The following is a 19620-nucleotide window of genomic DNA, read 5'->3' as shown; positions in this document are numbered from 1 at the left end:
ATTGTTAAATTATGCATTTCCATCTTGAATACGCTGTTTTTGATTACAACTAAGGAAATAGTAGCCTCCAAGAAACACCCTGCTGTTTAAATGGGATGGTGTTGCCACTGTTAAGCGTTGCATTTAGTATTTATACTTGGCCCTGCAGGCTTTGCAGGGACATTTTTATTCATTTCAACCACCTCCATCTGGACAGAATACTTTCTTTGGAAGGGAGATGGAAAGAAGGTATAGGAGGGAAGAGAGAAAAAAAAATGAAGGAAAGATGGATGACAGGAGGCAGAAAGTGGAGGAGGAAGACACATCAAAGAGCAGAAGTTTCTGTGGAGGCTGAGGGGAGATGAGGAAGAAGGTAAGTCTCCATCAAACATATGAGCTTCCTTTGCTTCAAACAGTCCCAGCGCAGAGGCAGGATGAAACAAGATACCTTACACTAAACTGGAGTCCAACTGCGCTTCTGGGAGACTGTGGATGTGAGTGTCTGTGTTTGCATGTTTTTTATGAAGCTATACTTGGACAGTAATTCTGTACTCTAAGGTGACTGCTGTTCTGTCCTTATGCATAGATTTCTTGGGTTAAAACCTTTTGACAATGAGTACTTCTATTGAACAACATTTACAAAGGTGGGTGTCTTTATTATTAGGAGGTTTGCATATTGCCACTGGCTAAGTTGGTTGTGTTGTTAAGAGGCTAAAAGGTGAAGCTAAGGTAATGAAAAACTAGTTACCAGGGTTTTAGGATTCACACCATGTCTTTTGGTTTTAAACACTCAATGTAAACATGATCTTTAACATCCACAAAGAACCTTTCAAAATAGACTTTGACATTTTGAAGCCAGACAAGATGGGTCCACTTGCTAAAATATGAATTTACTAAAATATGCAACTACTAAAAAGAAATGATGGCTACCATGAACAAAATGACAAAATATACAATTTTCTACAGTCAATTGTTGACCCTGTTTACAAGCTTCCAATAACTGCATACTGCCAGAGTTAGAAGATACAATTAGGACCCCTTCCATGTCGGCGCGGCCAATTTAGAAGCTAAAGCTAGCAACCTGCTAATTTACGTTGGCTTAAGACAAGGAGCAGTTGGAACAGCTTGTCTCTCCACAGTTTAAAAAAAAAAAATAGCATACCCACACCTTAAATATTCACTCTTACCCCTTACACATTATTCTTATTTAATCACTTACTTGACACAATAAAACAAAAAGATTTAGACAACTTTCCATCTTCCAACACCTTTAAAACTCACTCTTTCACAGTATGCATCATGTTCATTTAATCACCACAACCACATAAGAGGATTTAGACCACCTCCAAATCTGTCTTGCCAAGCACCGGTAAGCAGCTAAAGTTAGCATGCGGCTAACTTACCTCGGCAGAATACAAAGAGCTTTGGGAAACAGCTAGATCTGTCCAAAATAACAACCCCCTCCTCGCAGAACCATTTTAAACTTAATATTCAACATGTCAACTTGTCTATCTAACTGCCTGGTTGCTGTTGTAGCTTCATATATAAACAGGATTTTCTTGTCAGTTTCCTGATTCCTCTATATCTGAACTATGACTTGATTGTAATATGGTACATTCTATACTTTTTGAAAGCTTAACATTTTAGAAATATGCGAGACAGTTGTTGGAGGTCACATCATCTTCCACAAAACCCAGCAGTTAACTGTTTTCTTTCTTTTTTCAGGGGGGTCATATGGACACCCTTTTCTGCTGGTAACTATTGAAACGCAGCTGTAGGAGTGCTGTTTCAGGTCTGTATGGCAGCGGGTTGCTGACAGCGTAGCTACAGACCCACAGACAGCTAAGGCCTGCCTCTGCCTACACCGGCCCCGCGGTTCAGCTCCGGGGCCAGACCCCGCTCAGCTGTGTGAAATACAACTAACGAGCTTATGCTGCAGTCTGGCCCAGCTGAAGCTACTTTAATTGATTGCTGCTATTCTCCACTTTCCTCTGTGAGATACGGCTGATACTGATACAGTCTAGTAAATGTTGGATGCTCAGAATTCCCAGCTGGTTCATGCAACGGGAAGTATGGTCATTAAACTGTTACATGTTAGCATGCATATTGGAAGCTTCTGGTTCTTAATTAGTAATGATCAAGTAGTTATTTATGCCTTTTCTGCATGGCAGTAGTCTACAGCTACAAGACATTTAAGTAATAGTTTCCTCAATAACCTCTTAATTACTGTTGATTGTTAGCCAATAAGTAAGACTGTGTTCATAAAACAACCTTTATCTTGCACATTGAGTCTACACCTGCTGTGTGAAAATATGCTATATAAATAAACTTGACTTGACTGGTTTCCCCACTCTACCAGAACTAAAGATGTGCAGGATGGTGCAATTCTTTGTATTGACAATTGAAGTACATTCATACCCTTGGTATGCATGATTAAAAAGGAACTCATAAAAGCCAAAAAAAAAAAAAAAAAAACTCTATATAGTGTCATAATGGGCTCTGATGGAATTAAATTCTAATGTATACTTTCTGTAAGTGTAATTCATAATTCATCTTATTTTACATTTCATTTGAATGGAAGTGTTTTCTATACCATGATATATGGGGCGGCTGTGGCTCAGTGGTAGAGTCAGTCGTCTCTGAAAAGGAAGGTCGGGGGTTCGATCCCCAGCTCCTGCAGCAACATGTCCCATATGTCTTTGGGCAAGACACTTAACCCCAAGTTGCTTCTGCTACTGTCAGAAAACTAAACTATATAACCATATATAGGCGATAATGAACCGTCGCCTGGACAACTGATAAGAAAAACATTGACTCTTTCTTTCCTCTTTTGGTAAGTGTCTCATAAAGACCGAAGGTATGAGCTACTTATATTTAGATAATGAGTCTAAGAAGTTATCTGCATTCTTTTTTTCATTACAATGATTACAGTGTTATAGAAGCAATAGACTGTTTATAGCGAGTGTTTGCAGTAATTAAAGCAATGAAGCGTACTTAGGCAGGATGCAAACTGGATTAAAACCCTCTCAAATCACGGTAAATCACCGTGAGTGGCTTATAACGGAAATATCCACGGTGTTGGAAACCCAAGGCAGAGTGCTCCTAAGTTTGAAGTAGTTGAAAACTGAGCGTCTCAGAGCTGGAAAGGTGAGCCCGCGATCGCCCCGCTGAGCCCGACGCTGGAGCTTGATTGGTTCTGATTAGTGAATAAATCAAACAGGTATCAAATCAAGCCGGGCCAATTGCCTCCTACTCACACCTTGATTAGGTTCATGCACCCAAACACGCTCCCCGGTTGAGAAACACTCTCACTTAGACACACACACGCATGCACACGAGTCTACCCTGTAATTGGCAAACTCTCCCTGCCTCTATACACGCCAGCTGTAATTAGTGTGCCAGCAACAATGCTTGTTTGTCAAAAAACACACATGTACACACACACACAGCGCACATCACATCCTCTCTTATGCTTCAGCTGACACCCTTTGATACACCCACACACACACAGACACACACACACACGCACACACGCAAATGCTATTCAGTCTTCCATGGCGCCCGGGGCAGTTAGTATTTACAAATCTGCTTGTTTTTCTGTGAAATCTCCCACATTGCTTCTTAGTTTCTGACATAACGCTGGGAAACTTATTCATCTCCATATTTCCGGCTTAAAAAGTGTACACTAACTGGCACAACAGGGGGCGCTGGGTCAAATTATTTCCTCGCTTCAGAGGGAGAAACATGTTTGCTGGATCAGAATTTTATCCATGGTGAAAATAAAGGCAGATTTTAGTATCTACAAAAACATGTACTTAATTTTTGATGGAGGGAAATAAAAACATGCTTCTCTTTTTAGCCAATAAGCTTACTCTGTCTGCTAGCTTACACACGGATTTGTACTGTTTTTATTAAGCAGCAGGCTTTTCAGACTAGCACTGATTGTCCTTGGTGAGTGTAATTCTATCTTTGTCAGCTTGATGGGCTCTTTTAGCATTAAAATAAATAATGCTGGGATACTCTTGTAAGTAGTTAGCTAGTTAGGGTAGACATGTTATTGAGTATGGCTAATGTTAGAGCGGAGAAAACACACTGTTTACTAGGGCTGGAATGGGATTGTTATTGTCTCTTTTCATTGGCTGCATGAGAAGACTGTTAACGCTGTCCCATCCCCAAGTCTCCTTCAAAAGCAGCCAAAAAATGTGTCCTGCCACCAAAGGATCCATCCGGGGCATCGTTCGAGGCTCAACATTTTCCCAGATTCATTACGTGCTGTTACTTTGTACGCTATTTCTTCCCCCCCCTGCTAGCCATAATGTGTACATGTTTACTTATGGTTTGTTTTCTCTCCCTCAGGTGTGTGTGGTTGGGGTGATTACTGCATGTCAACATCAGGAGGCAGAAACTGGCCTGCTCTGCTCTCTCTCTCCCTCTCTCTGCTTTGCACCTGACTGTCACAGCTCATGCAGTAGCTGCGGTTGATCATGTTTTACTGATGGATCTGGCAGGTTTCTTTCTCTTCAAGGCTTTTGTTCAATGTTTGTTCAGGAGCTTAGTCGGTGTGATGTTTGGTTTAGGGCAGAGGGTGAGTTCCTGAGCTGACAGCCCTCTGTGGGCTGGTTTCGGTGACTTACCCTTCTTTTTTTTTTTGTTCTGTCAGCCAGACCATCAGCCCATATTTCCTTTGTTTCCTTCATTAGAATTAATATTTAATATATACTTTACTCTGATTCTTCGGTTTATGTTTGACTCCTTGAAAACAAGTCTTTAATTTAGGGGTCATGTAACACGCACCGATTCAAAACAAGCTGGCAGACTCTCAAGAGTTCAAGTCATAAATACCATTTAAAATGGAAGTAATGGGGGGCGCAGAAGACCCAGTGAGTAGGTCGCTCCCCATGTTAGGAGGCAATAGTCCTCCAAGCGGGCGGCCCCGGGTTGAGTCCAACCTGTGGCACTTTCCGGCCTGTCATTCCAAACTCTCTCTCTCCCCAGTTACCTACTCTATCCACCGTCTAATCAAAAAAAAATGATGTTAGTAACTGGATTCTACTCAATCGAATAGCTACCAAAGTTTAAAAAAAAAAGGGGCCTTGAAACTTTAAATTATCTTTAAAATGATAGGTTACATTACCTGATGTTAGCTATGTTAGCTAGTTCAGGTGCAGCTGTTGCGGTTGCTAGGTTACCATAGACTATATACATATAGATGTAGCCTCAGTGAGGTCACCCATCGGTTTCTGAAGCAGACTTTTGAAGCCCAACGATGGCCGTCGCCATATTGGAAATTCTGTCTCAAACTAACTTTTTTGTAACACAGTGAACACAACGCGGAGAACAACAAATATAGAGTTTACTTACCTCTGTTTTCAGAAATGAATTACTCCACAATGTATTTACAAAAGGGTATTCATATTCAGAATGTAGCAAATTATGTCTTTAAAGCGTCGTCACAAAATATCAAATAGGAAGAGTTGTGATACTTAAGTGATTTATGTTTTTCGCCACACTTAGTGTAAATACTTTTTGGGTTTTGGAAAGTCTAAGAAACACTCGTTGAAGAGGGAGTGTCAGTCTTTCTTAAGAATGATGCATAGCTCTTCAACATGTGAATAGCTCGACAGGCCTGCACTGATGTTCTAGGCAGGGTTTAGTGAATGGTCAATGACTGCCAAAATAATTAATCACAGTTAAGCTTTTGAAAGTCAAAGTAGCACATTTCCTTCAAGAACACATTTCCAGCCAGAAACTGACCTCTTGGTGCTCGAGTGAGGGCGCTGGGCGGCGGCCAGCTGCTGCAGGCCAAGAGTTGGGCTGTGGAAGAGGAGGCCGCTGCGTCGGAGCAGTTTCTGCTTCATGGCTGCCAGGCTGCTCCACTCCTGAATGAACCTCAGGACCTGCAGCGAGGATGGGGGGAGGGGGGGGGACAAGACACCTCGCTTCATATTCAATTTCAAGATGAAATTTGAAACTGCTGGAGCCTTCATCTTCAGCACAAATTGACAGTTTGGGTACTGGAGTCTGTTTAAGAGCAGAAATATTTTTTAAGTTTTTGAAATGCGAGCAGAAAACAAACAATCCATACCTGCGGAACACACAAGTACACACAAATACACACATGGAGGCAGCTTTCCTGATGGCTGAATAAAACCCATCAAACCATGAGAGAGAGAGCCTTCTATGCTTTCAGCCAAGTCAAGGATTCAAAGAAAATCCGCTGGCAAAATAACAAATATCACACCAAGCACCTAGGCCTAATGGGCAATATACCAGCCTATATTACACTGGAGGACTGCCCCCCCCCCTAAAGATGATACTTTCTCTCACACAAAGATTATATTTCTGAAGATAAAACTCAATATGCAATATAAGAAAGAGATTTCACTACCCAGGCTTGCATTGCTGTTACTCTAGGAGTTGAATTTTGAATTACGAAATAATAACAAATTGGATAAACTTTTTTGGTTGTCACTAAATCTGAATCTGAATATTTTAGAGCATGATCAATGAGGGAAACTTAAACATAGGTTTTTTATTTGTATACTGGACGTTCTTTAATCTGAATGATTCGTTGTAACCCTCCTGAATATTAAATGAATCCCTATGGGATAGAGACTGACCGATTAATCGGCCAGCCGATAATATCGGCCGATATTATCATATCAAGTGACTATCGGCATCGGCTTATTTTATCACAGATTTGTGCAGATATTAATAGATTTACTCACCAGTCAAATAGTACTTCATTGTATTAAACTAGCAGTTCTCTTTCACCAGCAGAGTGCACTATATAGATTACAACGAGCATTATCACTCTCCAGATTGTCGAGCGGTGATGCATGTACGTACATGCGCGGTTACTTTTCAGTTGAGTGAACATTTTGTCTTCATTATGCTGCATATCTTTTCCACAAGTGATTGATAACTGCATTTGAGGGATCATTGCATTCATTTGTGTATCTCTATCTTTCTGTACAGATCGCAAGTTGATCTGAAGAGATCGGCCGATATATTGGTTTCAGATATCGGCCCAAACATTTTCATATCAGTCACGCCCTAATAATTATGCTAATTCTTAATTCCTAAAACTGAGAAAAGACAAGCACCCTGATAAATATTGTTTTGTATTGTGAATGCAAAAGCAAACAGAACAGAATTTGTAACTTGATGATATTACTCTGTGAATGAAAGTTTATTTTCATACAGATATTTAATTTGGTAACTACAGGATGATATTCCACTCGAAGCACTTGGAATTGAGCTGAGCAGCTAATGCAGTGCTGTCTGTATTAAGCCCAGAGGGAGATCAAAAGGTCAAGATCTGCACTCAGGATGTGTCTAATATCACAACGGATCGAGGAAACCCGGCTCAACGTGGGCAGGAATGTCGGACAAGCTTTAGAGATATCCCGGGGTTACTGCTCCACGAGGTCGTCAAAGGTTAGTCCAAGGCCTAGAAGTCAAATCGTGCTCCCGACTGTTTGTTAATTTCTTCCTAAGAATGGCTGGTGAAAGAGGCCAACTATCTATTGCTCTGGATTAACTGTAATTCACAAAATAATACCCTTAATAACACTATATTTTCCAGCTTTAAACATAAAATAAAAGGTAAGCTACAATCACCACACCCATTGGTATGAAATCCAAATAAATAAAAGATTTTAAAATTGTTAGTTTGAGCAGCCTCTTATCTGTTTCAGCTTCCAAGCCGCGCTGCAGCGCACATTAAACCGCTTGTTTAGTATCGATTTTGATGGACAATTGCTGTGTAACAGGGCGTAAACGATGGGTCAGGGGACGGTTGGGAATCACGCCTGCGTTTTACACACCAACATAAACAAGGTGACAGGTGGGGCGTCTGTCAGCCGCTCGGTTGCTGCCGTGGCAGATTGCAGGATTTAATATTAGCTGGCTTGGCGTGCGGGGTCGTTTGAGGCGATGATCCGTCTCCTTTAATGACCCTCATAAAACGGCACTTCCTCTATCGCTGGTCTCGTCGGATGCCCAAAACCCTCCCCTAGAACCAGCACATCTCTTATTTGTTCTCTCCATCACCTCCTCCAAACCCTCCCTCTCCGCCTTCAGGCCCTGTCTACACCCACACTCCTATCTCTTTTGCCTCCAACGCCCTGCTGCTCCCTGTCTTCCTCGTGATCAGCTGTGTCATTACTTTCATATGGCAATAACACACACACACAAACAAGCCTGTTTAATAACCCCATGCAGCCTCATCTTTACTGGGTCAGTGGAATTGAAAAGATAGCCCTACTGACTGCCACACCAATCAAAATGATCTGAGTAGAAAATGAGGCTCACATTTACTGCAGCCCACTAACTTCCAATTAAACTCTTGAGTACACGTTTAAGTCGTCTTTGAAATCATGCAAAGCCATATGGTTGAATTTTCTTGTCTTTCTTTTGAATCAAAAGAGGAGATATTGGCACATTTTAAGAGCTAAAATAACTCCAGTGGAATTCCCCTTTAAGGTGTTTTTTTTTTTTTTTTTTTTGCAATAATGAATCATTAGGTAGGTACGTCTCCCTGGTGTTATCCACATGCGCACCCACACATATTCACAGATATCAAAGCCCCACGCAGGAGACGTGCACACACACAGCCTGGCGGGAAGGGCAGACCTGTATTCGATTTTCCCGACGCCGGCTGAAGGCCTCCGGCAGGTCGTCCCAGTTGGTTAGTTTGATGTCCAGAGGGACGAAGCTCAAGTTCAGCGGCGTTGCGTCCTAACAGATGAGGAGACAGACAGAAGTGAGACTATGGCTGCTGTTACTCTTTCTAGAGCTTCTTTTATTCATGATGAACACATTCATTTAAAAATAATTCTATCCAGACAAAGTGTTCCCTTTTGCGCTGGGACTCAACAATTTTGTAAATATACCAGGATTAGCTAAAAGCCTAGTTTTTATTTAGTCGGAATATTTTTAAAGGGACCATTTCTTGAGAAAAAGTGGTTTCAGATATCCAACAACCAGAGAACAACAACTCCAAAGTGTTGTATTTCTCTTCCAATACAATGAATTACTTTATTTCTCACCAATGTAAGAAAAACAACTCTTCAGCTCACGTAATAACCATAACCCATGAGGTTAACGATTGTTATAGTTGTTCTGGGAGTTCACAGGTCATCACAAAAGGACAAAAGATAGCACAGTGTAATTGAGGAATGTTAAACTGCAATAAAAAAAATGTGATATTAGCTAATCCCGGGATCAGCGGGAGCAATTTGAGGTTAACTATCTTCCCATTGGACACTGGAACCCTTGACAAACGTCTGACTCTACCACTGAGCCACAGCCGCCAACACAGTCAGTTTATGAATCCTCTGGCTGACAGGCAGGTACAAGATTCATCTTTTAGTCTTATTGATTATCCGGATGTGAGTTAGCATCAGTGTTGTTTCCAATATGGTGACAGCCATCATGGGCTTCTTAATACCTCTTGAGAAAGCAATGGTTGTGTTCTCTTCAGCATGTCTATACAAAAAATGACACAGGTACAAAAAGAGAAGTAGAGAGGAAATGGGCATTTCTCTTCTTGAGTGTCTTAGAATGTGCCTTTATACTGATGATACTGTGAGAAATGTAAGAAAAACAACAACTTCTTGGCATGCATCATTCAACATCATAAGCCATTACGTTAAGGATTTTTATAGTTGTTCTGGGACTTCCAGTAGATTGCACAATAAGTCAAATAACATGTGATTCAAAAGTCAAGTTTGGTTTTAGTGGGAAGGCTTTCTCAAGGTGGTGAAGAGAAATAGAGAATATTTTTGTTGGACTGAATTACTTTCACAAGGCAGAAAGAGAGAGCTCCATAAACACACTCAGTGGCTCTTTGAAGCAGTAAATGGAGCTCAGGTGCATAGTGGCAGCACCACACTACACAACACTCAGTCCCTTCATGGTTCTTCAGGAGCCTTCCTGACTGGCTCCTCGTGTTTTTCCTGCCCAAACAGTTGGTGAGACGTGGGATTTGCTGCTGAGTCACTGGTGTAACCAAAGTAAACAGAATACAAACCCCGCTCGTTTACTTGCTCAGTTTACTTCTGAGTGAATGACGATTGCAGCCTGGTTATTGTCTCACTTTCCCTGACGAGAACAAATGTCAGGGTGATATTGTAGTTATGTAACGAAGGCAGGAGGGCTGGATTGCAAACAAGCCTCACTGATGCTATCAAATAAATGTTACCTTTATGTGTCAGAGAAAGGTTGGCGTCTTTCTGTTTTTCTCATTTGTTGCAACAGAAGAGTTTCTGTTGAGGCTTATATTACTTTCTCAGATATTGGAGGGCTCTGCTTTGGTACGGTGAACTCACAGGATGAGGGCAAACAAGTGGAGAATGCTCAATGTTTTGTGGGTGAAATCAGATTTCTGATCGCTTGATTTGACAGTGCAATAAGTGCCAAAGAGAAGTGACACACTTTTGAATAAAAAACATGACAAACTGCAAAGGACACATCCTTATATCCTAGGCATCAAATTACACTGTTTTCCACAATTTGTTGTAGATGGACACGAGTACATTGCTATCAGATTCATTGGCATTTGATTATTAATATAAAATGTAATTTAATGTTATTAATTCATTACCTCACATTTTCACATTTGTACTGTAATATTCTTATCTCAGCATTAAAACATACGTTCAAATCGACACATTGCAGATTTATAAAATGAGATTATACGATTTTGAATCTCCATTATGTTTGACATGAGGGCATTTTGCAACACACATATGATGGAGAGATATTTTTTAAATGTTTTGACAACTTTGGTGGATCTTTGGCATGACGTTTTGCTCAGGTATTCAAAGTTTCACCCTGAACAACAGGGGTGCGTTTTCACTGGGGTGGCCCAGCCGGGGCACCGCCTTGTGAAGGAATTGGAGACACATTCAAAAAAGTATATCTTAAACCGATGTATCTCATAAAGTGGATGTATACGTGCTCACAGAAGAAAACACTGATGCAATAGTGTTAAAGCTACTAGCAGCCTGTTACACAAAAAGTTGGTGTAAAGTTAAGTCCCGCCCCTAACCGCTCTTATAGCCAATAATAAGCTGTTTCAATTTGTTGGTAGCGTCCTTTGAAGGATTCAGGATACAAAGGACCCAGCCTAAGTTGCCTGTGTAGAGTGCTGTTAGCATCATCAGCTGTCCCCGCCCTCACCATGCTGTTTCTAAGCTCCACCCCTGTCGCCTAGCAACGCACGCACCAGACAACCTGATTATTACCGCCAAACAATTGTTTCACAAATGTAAACGAATGAAGAGCAAGTCATCATAGTTATGTGAGACTGAGGGTGTAAGGACTCTTGGGATTTCTCGGGCCACAAGAGGATGCATCAGGTGGAGTAAAAACAAGGACGCATTTGTTTAACGGGTCCTTCGACGCAGCGCTGTGATGTAATCAGCCTTCAAATGCAAACTATGAAGAATCAATCAATCAATCAATCAATCATTAGTTGTAAAGCCAATTCATGAGAAGTGTTATCTCGAGGCACTTTACAAAAGAGCATGCAGGATGTAGCCATAGGTAGGAATTGGGGTGCTATCCTGGGTTCCTAGCACTTTTAAGGGTGTTTTTTTTTTGTTTTTTATGGCCCACTTCTTAGATTTACGACAATTCCACCTCCTTCACTTGTACTCACTTTTGCACTTGTTTTTTTTTTTTTTACGGCTAATTATCAAATGTTGGCATTATAAAAACTAACCCTAACCCTTCATTAAATGCCTGTTGGAACGTCGACTCTAGCATGTAGCACAAAGCATGAACTCACATACTTGTTCTTTTTTTAAGTGCAGGTCTGGTGCACATGCATATGAAAATGATATTTGTGTCAAAATCAGATAACAAGATATGGTCACTATTATCTAATGTGTGGAAGCCCTGGATTTGACATGTAATTCTTAACAGCCAGAACACATGGTGCAATGGGTAATGTATGCTAATTTATGGTAATATAATAATGGGTTTGTAGTAGTACTTGTCCTTCTTGAAATAAACCTCTTTGTTGTAGATGAAGGATGGAACTATGGGAGGCTATTTGGTCCGTATGGAACATGTACAGTATGCTCATAAAAAACTGCAGCACCAAAACTTTCTATAATTAGGAGCTAGTTTAATAGCATTTATGTGCAATTAGTTCCATTGTGTACTGCAGCACAGTGTATTAAATTACAGGTACTTTCAGCCTTGCAATCAGATTTTTAATGACTAACTTTCAGAACTTCAGCCTAATCACACCTTTCTCCTATAATCTGGTTACACGTTTTTGTCTTCATTGGTTGCCATGGTAATTTTGGTGGTAAGCAAGGAGCTTGTTAATGATTTCCATTGTTTTCCCTCTTTTATTGCAATATATGTACACCACTTGAAGCTAATGCATGCTCGTGTGACAGTAGGCATGCATTTGTAGCAAAAAATAATGAGGGATATAGAAATGAAAAAAAAAAAAAAGAAGCAGCAGCTGTATCTACCCAGAAGAATGCACCTCACAGTGATTATGGGTAATCATACTGCTACAGCTTGGAGGTAACTGCATAATCATTGTAAAAAATATCTCCAATAAAGCACAATTTCCCAGTTATTACTGCTTCATTAGCACTAACTACTGCCAATTTGAAGCCTGGGAAGCCACTTACACTTATTGTTGACCTCACTCACAAGACAGTGATTGTGCCAAATGTCAGGCACATTTTACTAAAAATGTCTGACCATCGGATTTCCATTGAGTTTACGTAAAAGCTTGAATCTGATTTCATTAGCCAGGCAAGATGGAAAGGACATACAGACTGGGGAAGAGATCAAGTTTTAAGGTTAATACCTGCTGGCATTAAGTGGGAGATATAAATCAACATACAGGAAGTGTTACCTGAGCTGGTTCCTTACTGCACAGTCAGAGGCTCGTGTGTTTATTTGGAGTATGGTTGAATAAATCTCATGTAGAATCAGGGAAATTGTGGAAAAGTTGTGCTGTATGGATACAGAGAGGCTGAAAGTGATGTGTAATATCCACACCAATCATGCCCTCAGGAATTAAAAAATATTCAAATAAGACATATCTGAGTTTTTAATGGTTCCTGCGCTGCCATGCCTGCATCCAGACAAGTGTGCTTCTGCTTTTCCCTGCCTTTTTGGATTGTTTTTTACTGCCTAAAGCTTCTGTAGGGGCAGCTAAATATGATAGATAGATAGACAGATAGTTTATTGATCCCGAGGGAAATTGATGTTTTCCTATGGGGAATACAGTGTACCAATAAACCATTCTTATGGTAGCATAACCAACAAGTGACTGAGGGGTGTTGTGAGGTAAGATTGTCAACTATTTGACATCCGTCATTGTCTAAACTGATGTGCAGTTCCTCTTCAAATTAGAAAACTTTGCCACATGAGCCTTTTGCTTCCAGTGATTACCCATGCGACAGTAGATGCACAACAACCCACAATGGCGGATGTCAGACTATTTCATTTGGCATGTCTTCCAGTGGACATCTTCATGTAAACTTGGCCTAAGACGCAAAAACCTTACAGTGACTTCTAGATATTATATTTTAAGGGGTTTGTCACATATGAGGAAAAAAATGAAAGAATGGAAAGTCATTGCAATGGTTTTAAAAATAGGTTTAGCATAACGCGTATCCACCTTTTCTGCTACCCCTGAAGCTATCATGAAACAAACAAGCCACCCACCGTAAGAGCAGGAAAAGTGACACTTTTAATAAAAAGACTGAATGGACATAACATTTCTAATACTCTCAATATTTCTTGTTTAAACCCTGGCGACAAATCCACCCCATATAGTGCACAGAGCATCCCCCCCCCCCCCTTGTGAGAATTCTACGCCTGGTCCAGGATTATCCCAGTGACAGTGTTCAAGCCAAATTCCTACAGTTTATCATTTAAACGACAGCGGGGGGACATTTATCTCCACGGCTTATCGTCTCAGCCACGCGTACCCGACACTTGTCTGTTGCCGTCAGGGTTAATATTCCATTGGTGATTCAGTTCAGCGCTTTGGACCCCTCCATGTAAAACCCTCTTGTCTCTTATCTACGTTATCTGGGAAAGGAATCTGATCCCCTCATGAATGAAACAAAAGGCCGTTAAGAGTGTCACAATCCGATCAATACGGGGGGTCTGTTGGCAAGTGGCCCCTCAAGAGGAGTGCTATGAATGCACAGGAGTGTAATCAGACTCAGACTATGCTTCAACTACACTTTATCTTAGTCTGGAGGCAACACAAAGTCCAAAGACAAAAGCAGCTGAGAGACCATTTTTACTTGATTATCTGACTGAAATACTGGAAGTTTTAACACAAACAGCGAGCTCTTGCAGTTTGTTTAAGATGCAACATGCTTAGTTGTTTGTTTTCCAATGTCTTGGTCAGCTTGTTAGAGGATATGGAGAAAATTTATGACTGATCTAAGACTTCTCCCCTGAGCGGTCTGCAGTGCTCTGACTCCGCAGGCAATGTTGTTGTTCATCACTGTTTTAAAAGAGAAGCAGGGACGTTCCATTGATTTATGTTTGGAGCAAACCAAGCAACTCTTTTCTTTTTACTCTGTTAGACCAAATGTGGGAAAATCCAAGGAAGCAGAGATGTTGTGTATTTTTAGGCTCAGAATGAGAGCCTACCTGGTTTTTAAATCAGGTAGCAGTCCTTTCTACAATCTCAAGCATGAAAAAATGAAGTCACATCACAAACTACAGGAGGGAGTGTAGGGTGGAGAAATGGATGGGGAGATGCTGACAACATGGATTGTCAGTTCTTCATCAAGAGCTGGAGGTAAGATCGTTACTGTCATATTCATGACATAGTCAACAAGATTTTAAATCCTAAATATCGATATCAGCTCCAGATATTAATTGGGGCGGTTGTGATGCTCTCTGAGCAGATCAGGGGAGGCTGAGATGGGATCTAAAAAATAATCTGGGCAGATAATCGGTTCCAGTCGGGGACAGCCCCCTGATTGTCGGGAAGGGGGGAACCAGACCTTAAATCGACCATGTTGTCATGTTGTCTGAGCCAGGTTTAAGATCCCCGCTTTTACAACTTGCATAACATGAGTTAGTTCCAATCATATCAACCATAAGGGATGTAGCTTTATGTTACTATAAGCTTTATGTAACGGCTGGGGAATCACAAGAGAGTTATCAAAATGTGAAAACAGTTATGTTGTGAAAATGTGAAGTGTCATTTTTATCCTGGGAGGGACATTAAGATTTAATTAATCTAACTTTAAACTGTTTGTTGGAACTTACTTACAACACAGAGAAAAATGCTCCGTTTCAAATGTGCTCTCCTTGTGACATCACAGTGGGATTCTAGTAAAAATAATCCCCTCCCCTCCCCTGGTATCTCCACCCATGGACTCCACCCCCAGCATAGAACAAAACTTTTACACAGGTCCGCCATTTTTATTCTCTCTACAGAGGAGTGATGTCTATGGGGAAAACTAAGGGGGCGGGGCTCATTTAAAGAGACATACACAAAACGGAGCGTTCTGAGAGAGCTGGTTTATACAGGGTCATAAACCTCCTCTGGTGCTTGATTCATGTTATATTTTAACCACAGCACAGCACAGATGTTTCATTTAGACCAGAGGGGACATATGTCCACATATAATATGTCATCTTTAAAGTTCTAGGCTCTGTAACTTTTACGATTGGAACCTGCGCAATTTATGCACGTCCGCACTTTTGCCCAGGTACCATGCATTTGCACTTTGTATGTTTAATGGATTGTCTGTGCTTTATTAAGTATATGTGACTCTCCCTGCAACCTACATTTACCTACACAACAAAAATGACCTGAACCTGAACTTGGAGACTGTCTCTTTAAAATGAAATAAGTAAAGATTTTGACAATCAAATCAAATAACCCTAACCCTGATTGTTGGTGAGAAGTTAGAAGGATCGAAAATGGTTGAATTCAATTGGTAATCATTTTGATATTCCCAAACCTTTCATTTACATTGAACCAAAGAGTATGAATGGATCTGAAGAGCTTTTATTTTCCCCAAACAGCTTCGATCAATCGCAGTGGAATGCCTCTTACAAGCTCTTTTGTCTTTTCTAACGATGGGAAAGAATCAGGGGTTGGTGTTGAAGCTAACTCCGTTTTTGTTCGTCTTTTCATCGTGCTACATGTAGAATGACACATTACAGCACATCTCATTTAATCACCGTTAGATTACATTGCCTTGAAACTTAAACTGGAGTCATTTGTATCCCCTTCAATCATGATTAGTTCAGAAAACGCTTCATTCTCAATCTCTGACTCTCTTAATGCTGACTGTGACGGTATCCTCACATCTGTTGTGTTTGCTAATTGGCAATACGTGAAGGAGCGGCAGGTCTCTTTATTTGTTACATGCATTGTTTGCAGCTTGATTAGGATAAAGATGATAAAGACATATTGATATCATTTAGACTTCTAGCTAAAAAAAAAAGTGGATATAATTATGTTTCCCCCCCCTCCCCCGTTCAGTTGAATGTGACAAGAACAAGCTGGTGAGGAACACAACATCAAGTGGAGATTAAAAACTCTCCATGACCTTTCAGTTTTAGTAATTCATTCTGCAGAGAGCTCAAATTAAACAAAATATGTTATCAGACACTTCAGACTTTCATGAAGAAAGTGAGAAGAGCTGCTGTTTTCTAACAGTTAATCATATGACACTTTGTATTATCAGAAAGATGCAGGAATAAGTTGTAACACTCAGGATACAAAATTGACTTTAACTAAAATATGTATTTATAAATAATAAATTATCAAAAAACAACTGCACTGCGATCGCAAATTTATTTGATGATCCGAAAACAGCGTTTGTAGTATCTTGTTTTGTTTTGGAAGAATAAATGACGAAAGCATCTTGGATCTGGAAGTCATTTATAACGACAGCGCGTCACAGCTTCACTCCCGTGTTTAGTCCCTCGCGGCAAACTTTTTTGACGACCTGCAAAAGGCCGATATAGCCGCAATAACACCCTTTAACCAGACAGCCAGGCTTGAGGCCTGCCTTTTGAGGGAATCTTCTTGAGTCTTTTGAAGTTGCTCCTTTAGCTCGCCATCTTCTTTGCTCCGGCAATATGGCCTGACCTGTTTAGGCAGGTAACAGGTAACAACATCACACGTCCGCTCAACTTGGGAGCAGCAATTTAATCCATGTTCTATTGTGGATGTCTCACCAGTGTTCAGTCCTGAAACATTCCTCCTCAGCAGCAGCAGCACAGCAGCTCCTCAAGGGCTTGAAGTCTCAGTTCAGTTAAGTCCTGAAGTTCTCCTTGACTGTTTTAGGAATGACTGTGTCCCGCTGCCTTCTGACTGACTCCTTGGCTGTATCCGAATTGCCAAGTACATACTCAATCTGTCAGTAGGCAGTACCTACTATCTGTGCTGTATACTGTTAGTACCTACTATTCAGTAGGCGCGCACAGTAGGCATTTGTTCCTACTTCTTCTGATTCATTCAGTAAAGAAGTGACGTCATTTACGTTTCCCGAACCGGCCGCGTCCACCCGTTTTTTTTTTTTTGTTTAGCTTTATTCAAGAAGAGTAACGCGCATATACAGTCAGGTAAACAAATAAGAATATCACCATGTAAATCAAGTAAAAGGCAGATGAAATAACTAAATAACATACACTAGGCTACATAAAGGTACAAATGAAAGACAGTAATATACAGAATATAAAATAAACTAATAAAGACACATTTAAATAGTGAAATCATTATTTAAATAGAGGGAGAAAGGTTTTATAATAATGCAGATATTTGTTATATTTTCTGTTGTTAATTAAAAGCAGTGATTTCAGTCGGGACTTTAACTCTAGATTAAAAATTGATTCAATTAATCCACGCTCGTTTGATTTGATTTGGAGGCGGACGTGAAGTGACGATTTACGTTTAATTTCGCACAGCATTGTGGGAGGTAAAATACATTTCATTTCCTGAACGCACGCATCCGATCCATACTGCATGAAACCAGGAAGTTAGTATCCATACTGAAATGTTCAGTATACTGAGGTGGACCCAAAAAAATGCATACTGAATGACCAGGAGAGTTCAGTATACTAAAACTCCATACTGAAAAGTACGTACTGCATACTGAACTGTGGCTATTCAGAAAGGGCCCTTGATTGCTTTCAATCAGGTGATTAGTGCACCTGGGGAAAGGGGGTAGATGCCTGTTGGCTGCAGACTGCATCCAATTGGCTCAGGATTTGAATGACCAATGTCAGCAGTGTTACAAAGTGTCTGAAATATAAAGCACACTAACATATTTCACAGCCAATGTTTGACACTAACAAGGGAAGCAAATCAACAAGATGATTTGAATGGAATTATCAGATAGCAGCAGAAGCTTAAGATTGAATAAAAATTCAACCATTGCTGGTTGAGGACACAATTCAAGCTGTTGTGGCCTCGTATGGATCATCCACACGCTACTGAGGTCCCTGACAGTGTGAAATGTATAAAGTGTAAAAAAAAGTATTACTATGCGAGAGTGCAATCATCAATTCCATCAAGCAACTCAAAACAGGAGTGAATACCAACAGAAGAACATTTTTTAGGGCGCCACCCACACGTTTAGCTGTGTTGTTCATTCCATGAATGCACGATCCTTACAAGTTATACCTCATTGTAAAGGTGACTAATCAGGCTTTCCAATGATATAAAATACCAATTAGTATTATCAAAGGGGCCAAATAATTGACCAAAATATTGTTTCCAAACTTTCTTTGAGGAGTTTACTACAGATGACGGATTTTCTTCATTCTTTTTTTTCCAGAGCACTTGAGTTATTAATGTCTGTCAGGACCTAAAGACAATTTCAACCGGAGGAAAATTGCCAACCCTGGCTTTAACTAAAATCCCATCATAACCCGGAGAGAGAGGAAAAAAAGGTAGAAGCCAGTCAAATCATTATAAAACACTTTTCCCTACCAGATTGAGCCGAGTCTAAGAATGATCTAATATGTGTGTAATCAAGCACTCTCACAGGCGGCGTACCTTTGAGTACAGATATATTCGGTCTGTGTACTGGCTGGCGCAGAACTGCAGGCCCGGGTAGATGGGATGGGCGGCGCTGGCTTCTTCTCCATCATTGCCCTCATCATCGTCATTTGCATCCGCAGCTCTCCGGTCTGCAGAGAGAGAGGAAGAGGCTGGCTTATATCTCACTCAGTGTATATTATTGACTCATTATTGGCTTTCCCAGCTTTTATTTGTACCTCTGTTTGCTCCTCTGGTGATGACTCGCGGAGACATTCAACTGGAGCAACATTTGAGCCTCATTACGAAGAGCACAATATTGAGAAGATGTGAGATTTGTCTTTCTAATGTCGGTTCATAAACTCTGCATATTTGAAAATCTTCCATGTATGGAGGATTATTACTTTCAAGACTTGGTTAGAGGATCTTTTATAGAATTATCTTTGACATTTTCTTGTAAATGAAAGTGAAAACCAGTGTTGCTTCTTGCATCACCACAACAACAAAAAAAAACATGGTTAAAAAAAACACTTCTTGTTGACGTCTTTTCATGTGTCAATAAGGAACCACAGATTGTTTCTGCAGCAGAATCTTTGAATTGAAAAGATGTGGAATTTTTCCAGCAC

General features: G+C 40.5%; 1 protein-coding gene across 4 annotated transcripts in view; it reads right to left on the bottom strand.

Moving 5' to 3' along the window:
- Positions 1-19620, bottom strand: part of zranb3 (zinc finger, RAN-binding domain containing 3) — an 87298-nt gene that overhangs the window by 14861 nt on the left and 52817 nt on the right. For all 4 annotated transcript variants that reach the window (XM_065951982.1, XM_020656964.3, XM_065951983.1 and 1 more), the window contains 3 exons: positions 19013-19146; positions 8617-8721; positions 5734-5876 (listed from right to left, as the gene is read on the bottom strand). In XM_065951982.1, the coding sequence (XP_065808054.1) occupies positions 5734-5876; positions 8617-8721; positions 19013-19146 (382 nt within the window). The remainder of the gene's footprint in view (positions 1-5733; positions 5877-8616; positions 8722-19012; positions 19147-19620) is intronic.

Source organism: Labrus bergylta, chromosome 24 (genome assembly GCF_963930695.1).
Source record: "Labrus bergylta chromosome 24, fLabBer1.1, whole genome shotgun sequence".
In the NCBI taxonomy this organism is placed as follows: domain Eukaryota; kingdom Metazoa; phylum Chordata; class Actinopteri; order Labriformes; family Labridae; genus Labrus; species Labrus bergylta.
The sequence above is the reverse complement of the archived record's forward strand: the minus strand, read 5'-3'. Positions and strand labels throughout refer to the sequence as shown.